Raw genomic sequence first — 4,859 nt, 5'->3', positions numbered from 1 at the left:
TGGCGCGCCGGCCGGTCCGTACGTCAAGATGGCCGCGCCGGCGGCCCGGGCGCACGGCGGACTAACGCGCCACCCCTCCGGGACCCCGCCACCCGCCAGCGTCTGCTTCCGCTAGCTCGACGGGTCGCTGCTGGGGTCCCCGGGAAGAACCGTGCAGGCCGCCAGGGAGCCAAGCGCGCGGCGCCAGCCCTCGGCTTTGGGCCCCGCCGTACGCCAAGATGGCGGACGTGCGCTTCCTCCCTCACTTCCGGCCCCGCCCGCTCCCGCTAGTCCCGGATTGGCCCCGGCTGCGCAGCCCGTCGCTTCGCGCTGCGGAACCGTCGGAGCGACGCCGTTCTCAGTCGGCGGCAGGAGAGGGAAGATGGACGCAGGTAAGGGCCCGAGTGGGCGCGGGGCGACCCGCGGTCGACGCTCTCCTGTCCCCTCGGCCGCCGGGGTGTCACCTGGCTGGACGCGGGCCACGGGGCGGAGCTGGCCCTCACGCGGAGCGGGGCGGGGACGGCGTCCGTGGGAAGGTCGGTGTGGATGTGACAGCGGGTGTTTGCGTGTCTCGGCGTTTTCTTGGTCCCGCCCGCAGCGCCCGGGCGCCCGGCGACAGGCCCAAGGCCGGCTCAGACGACTAGGGGCGGCGTGGTGTCCGAGACGGGACACCGCCTCGGTGTCGGGCTCTCTTTGGGGGTCGGGCGGAGCTGGCTCTAGAAACTGCGGCCGCAGAATGCCTTATGTCTCCCCCCGCCCCATCCCCCGGGAATTAAGAAGTGGAGGCTCTTGAATTTTCTGGAGGCCAGAAACATACGTTACACGCTTTTTCTTTTTTAATTAAATTCAGTGATCAGCTTCCTTTCCGTGGTTGAAGAGAGAAACTGAATTCGTTTCATGATAACTTAACAGGGTCCTAATGCAAAGTATGTGGCTGGGCAGGACGGTGTGTGTATTATCCGTGTGTGCAAGTACGTAAGTGAATATCTGCAGGTGTGGTGTTTTGGTCTGTCTTACCATGCTTCTGTTCAGAGGAGAATGTTCCTTCATTTTGCCGGCAAGCTGTCTTTGTTAAGTAGTCTTGAAAGCATTTCCAGGGCACTCTTAGCCCTTTCGTTCATTGTAGGGAGTGATTGGCCTTCAACCACCGCTCCCCTCCCCCGCTTGGTTTCTTTTCACCTGTCTTCCTGGAGGGCATTGTTTGCTGTGTCTTTCTTCTGGCAGTGGCAGCAAAAATTTACTGAAATCTCAGCTTGGAAACTGGAATGCAGACATATATGGTCAATATTTCAGTGATTTGTAGCGTCTTGTCATTTAAATGTGTTGGGGGGTTGTGCCTGGGTGGCTCAGTCCATTGAGCATTCAACTTCGGCTCAGGTCATGATCCCATGGTTCATGGATTCAAGCCCCACATTGGACTCTGTGCTGAGAGCCTGGAGTCTGCTTCTGATTCTGTCTCCCTCTCTCTGCCCCTTACCTGCTTGCACTTTTCTCTCTATTTCTCTTAAAAATAAGTAAAGATGGGGGCACCTGGGTGGCTCAGTCGGGTAAGCGTCCGACTTCAGCTCATGTCATGATCTCATGGTTCGTGGGTTCGAGCCCCTCTTCGGGCTCTGTGCTGACGGCTCGGGGCCTGGAGCCTGCTTCAGATTACGTGTCTCCCTCTCTTTCTCTACTGCTCTCTCAAAAATAAAATAAACATTAAGAAATGAATAAAGACATTAAAAAAAGTAAATGTGTTAGGTGGCTGGAGGAGACAGTAGCATGTTAATCAGGTTATTTTTTGTGAGGCTTTTAAAAGAAAAAGAAAGAAAGAAAGTGTTTTAGTTTTTGCTGGGACACAGGATGGAGAGAAGGAATAGAATCATTTATCCACTTTCTCTGAAGTTAGCACTGCTCAGAAAGTTCAGATTTTTCACACGAGAGAGTTGGTTAAGGTGGAAACCACAGTTGAGTGCTGGTTTTATTGCCGTGTAGGAGAAAAGTATCACGTTGAAGTTAGGTAGGGGCAGCCATTTAAATGATTCCCTGACCATATTTCCGAGAACGAAGGCTGTTTCAAACAAGAAGAAGGTGTTCGCATTTGAGGGTCCCCGTTGCTGCTGATGAAAGTGCACGTGATGTTGGTGAGCTGCAGTGGAGGGCTTTCCTGGCGTGCTGTCCCGCGTCCTCCTAGGGACGACTAGTGGTCCCCGGAGTCCTTATGGATTTGGCCTTTGTTGACCAAATCTTATGCAGTTTCTGGTTGTTGTGTTTTTATAGTGATCCGTTTGATAAATTACATTCATTGTTGAATGGGAGGTTTGTGTTGGGCATTGTTAAAGAAGCGAACGGAATAGACAGAAACCACGTGGCTCACGTGGGAGTGTGACGTGGGCCAAGCCTGGAGGGACTGGAGTTGTAGGCAGGATGTCTCAGCGGACAGAGGTGAGTTTTAACCAAGACCCGAAAGCTGCGTAGAAGGAAGGGTAAGGCCCAGTGGGGAGGGGGTGCAGCAACTCGGGTGAGAGGGTAGGAGCTGAAGGCAGACAGACTGGGCCCGGGTGTTTATCCTAAGCGAGTTGGTGACTCTCTCAGAGGTTTTGAGTGGAGGGGTGCCGTGATGGGATGTGTGTTCCACAGACTCACTCTGGCTCTTCTGTCCAGGATGCGCTGCTCGTACCGAGAGGGGAAGGGAAGAGGCCAGGAGGCTGGTTAGGAGGCTATGGCACTTAGCTCAGTCAAATTCTGGGTGTGTTGGAGGCTTGAGACAACAGGACTGTGTAGATTGGAGGTGATGGGGTGGTAGGCGTCGAGCGGAAGGAGGTGAAGATGGAGCTGAGGTTAGGTTTATGGCCTGAGCTGAGGAACCACTGGGGAAGACCTCAGGCGTCTTGCTTGGTGGGGAAGATATTGGGATTTTGGTTTTGTCCATGCTGCGTGTTGTTAGACGTCTGTGTTGCAATGTCCAGGGAGGCTTGAGTCTCCGGCCTGGAGCCAAGGCATGGGCCGGACTAGAGGTTCAAGTGTGTGGGAAGCCGCGTGGAGGAGTCACTGAGGGTCTGAAGGGAAGGGGTCTAGGGGGGTGCCCAGGGATGCTGGCCGGGCTGTAGGGGTCCAGGAGGTGGCAGGCCGGCTACAGGCTGCTGTACTCTCTCCCGACGAACCCCCAGCAGTGAGTTCAGGGGACTGGCAGGTGCCAGCGGTTAGACAGCTGGCCATCTGGCCCCCAAGGACAGAGGTCACACCTTGTGCTTGCTGGTCGGCTCTGTGTCCGGCACGTGGCTGGAAATCGAAGCAGAACCTGAATCTGTGATCCCGTCCCCACTTCTGTGCTGTGAGAGCTTCGGTTTGGAGAGCCTATTGCTCCGTGGAAACATCGAGAAGCGGTGGCGGGGTTCAGCATGGCCTTCTGTCCAGCGTGCGCACGAGCCAGCGCCGTATCCTCTAGTTCTCTGGTGTCGCCGATGTTCTGGGTGCTTCTCCTTTCTCTTCTCATTCAGAATTGAACTGTCAACATCTTCATGTAAACTATTTGGGACTTTAGAAAACAGGGGCGCCTGGGTGGCTCAGTTGGTTGAGCGTCCAGCTTCGGCTCAGGTCATGATTTCATGGTTCGTGGGTTCGAGCCCCACGTTGGGCTCTGTGCAGACAGCTCAGAACCTGGACCCTGCTTCAGATTCTGTGTCTCCCTCTCTCTGTGACCCTCCCCTGCTCACAATATCTCTCTCTCTCTCAAAAATAAAACACTAAAAAAACTTAAAAAAGGAAATAACTACTTGCAAACCTGTTATTTTAAACATAAACGTTTTCTAGGGGCACCTCGGTGCCTCATTCAGTTGAGAATCTGATTCTTGGTTTCTGCTCAGGTTGTGATCTTACAGTTCGTGGGTTGGAGCCCCACATCAACCTCCACGGTTAACAGCTTGGAGCCTGCTTGAAACTCTCTCTGCCCCTCCCCTGCTTGCACATACTTTCTCTGTAAAACTAAAAATTAAAAAAAGATTTAGGCATAAACTTTGTTTTTAATGTTTATCTTTGAGAAACTGAGTACCAGCAGGGGAGGGGCAGAGACAGAAGGAGACAGAATCTGAAGCAGGCTCCAGACTCCAAGCTCTCAGCACTGAGCCTGACTTGGGGCTTGAACTCACAAACCATGAGATCGTGACCTGAGCCAAGGTCGGACACTTGACCAACTTGGCCACTCAGGCGCCCCTTAAGCGTAAATATTTTTAAAGGAGGGGAGAATCTTCTTTTGATTTTATTTATTATAAAGCATGATCTTTCAGAAGCTGTAGGTGTTCTGGGGAAATATCTTTGAAATGTGATGCTTTACAGTAAGCTCTAAAAGAAATCTAGTGGTGCATGTTTTTTGTGATTCTCCCTGGTTGAATTACGGTGTGATTGGTATTAAATGGAGAGATATTGGTTATGTTCATTGTGTACAGTTCCCTATTTTTCTGTCAAGTTAATAACATTAAATCAGAACATTTTTTCCTAATAGAATTATCATACTATTAAAGGGCTTTTTGCTGCTTCTTCGGATGTGATCAGGGAGGAATTGTGGAAAATCAGGTGTCTGGGACCCAGGTGACCAGCGGAAGGAAAGGGCCCCTTCCTCATGGTGAGTGGCACCGGTGAGCGGCTTGTCCCGAACGCCCTCTTACAGTCATTTCCTGGGACTCGGGCGACGGCGTTCTTGTCGGGATTTGGCCCTTTTTAACTTGGGAGGCACGTGAACGTCTTCACACAGGATTGATACCACATGGGGTGAAGGTGAGATTAAACAGAGCGCTGATTAATTCGCTGCGGCCTCTGCGAGGGAGGGGGCTGCCGGTTTGGAGCCCCAGTGAGGCTGGCGCATCTGTGCAGAGCCAACGGGGGGGGGGGGGGGGGGGGGG

General features: G+C 53.1%; 1 protein-coding gene across 4 annotated transcripts in view; it reads left to right on the top strand.

Moving 5' to 3' along the window:
- The first annotated feature begins 276 nt into the window (after positions 1 to 276).
- ATG4B (autophagy related 4B cysteine peptidase) overlaps positions 277 to 4,859 on the top strand; it is a 25,002-nt gene continuing 20,419 nt past the window's right edge. For 3 of the 4 annotated variants that reach the window (XR_003906373.1, XM_029933491.1, XM_029933490.1), the window contains exon 1: positions 277 to 371. Coding sequence is in view for 2 of the 4 variants with exons in the window: in XM_029933491.1 (XP_029789351.1) it covers positions 362 to 371 (10 nt within the window). In the remaining 2 variants the exon portion in view is untranslated. Of the gene's footprint in view, positions 372 to 4,481; positions 4,583 to 4,859 lie in introns of all 4 variants that reach the window. The other variant, XM_029933492.1, reaches the window with a different exon arrangement.

This window comes from Suricata suricatta, chromosome 3 (genome assembly GCF_006229205.1).
Source record: "Suricata suricatta isolate VVHF042 chromosome 3, meerkat_22Aug2017_6uvM2_HiC, whole genome shotgun sequence".
In the NCBI taxonomy this organism is placed as follows: domain Eukaryota; kingdom Metazoa; phylum Chordata; class Mammalia; order Carnivora; family Herpestidae; genus Suricata; species Suricata suricatta.
Note: the sequence above shows the minus strand (reverse complement) of the source record. Positions and strands in the feature narration are given on the sequence as shown.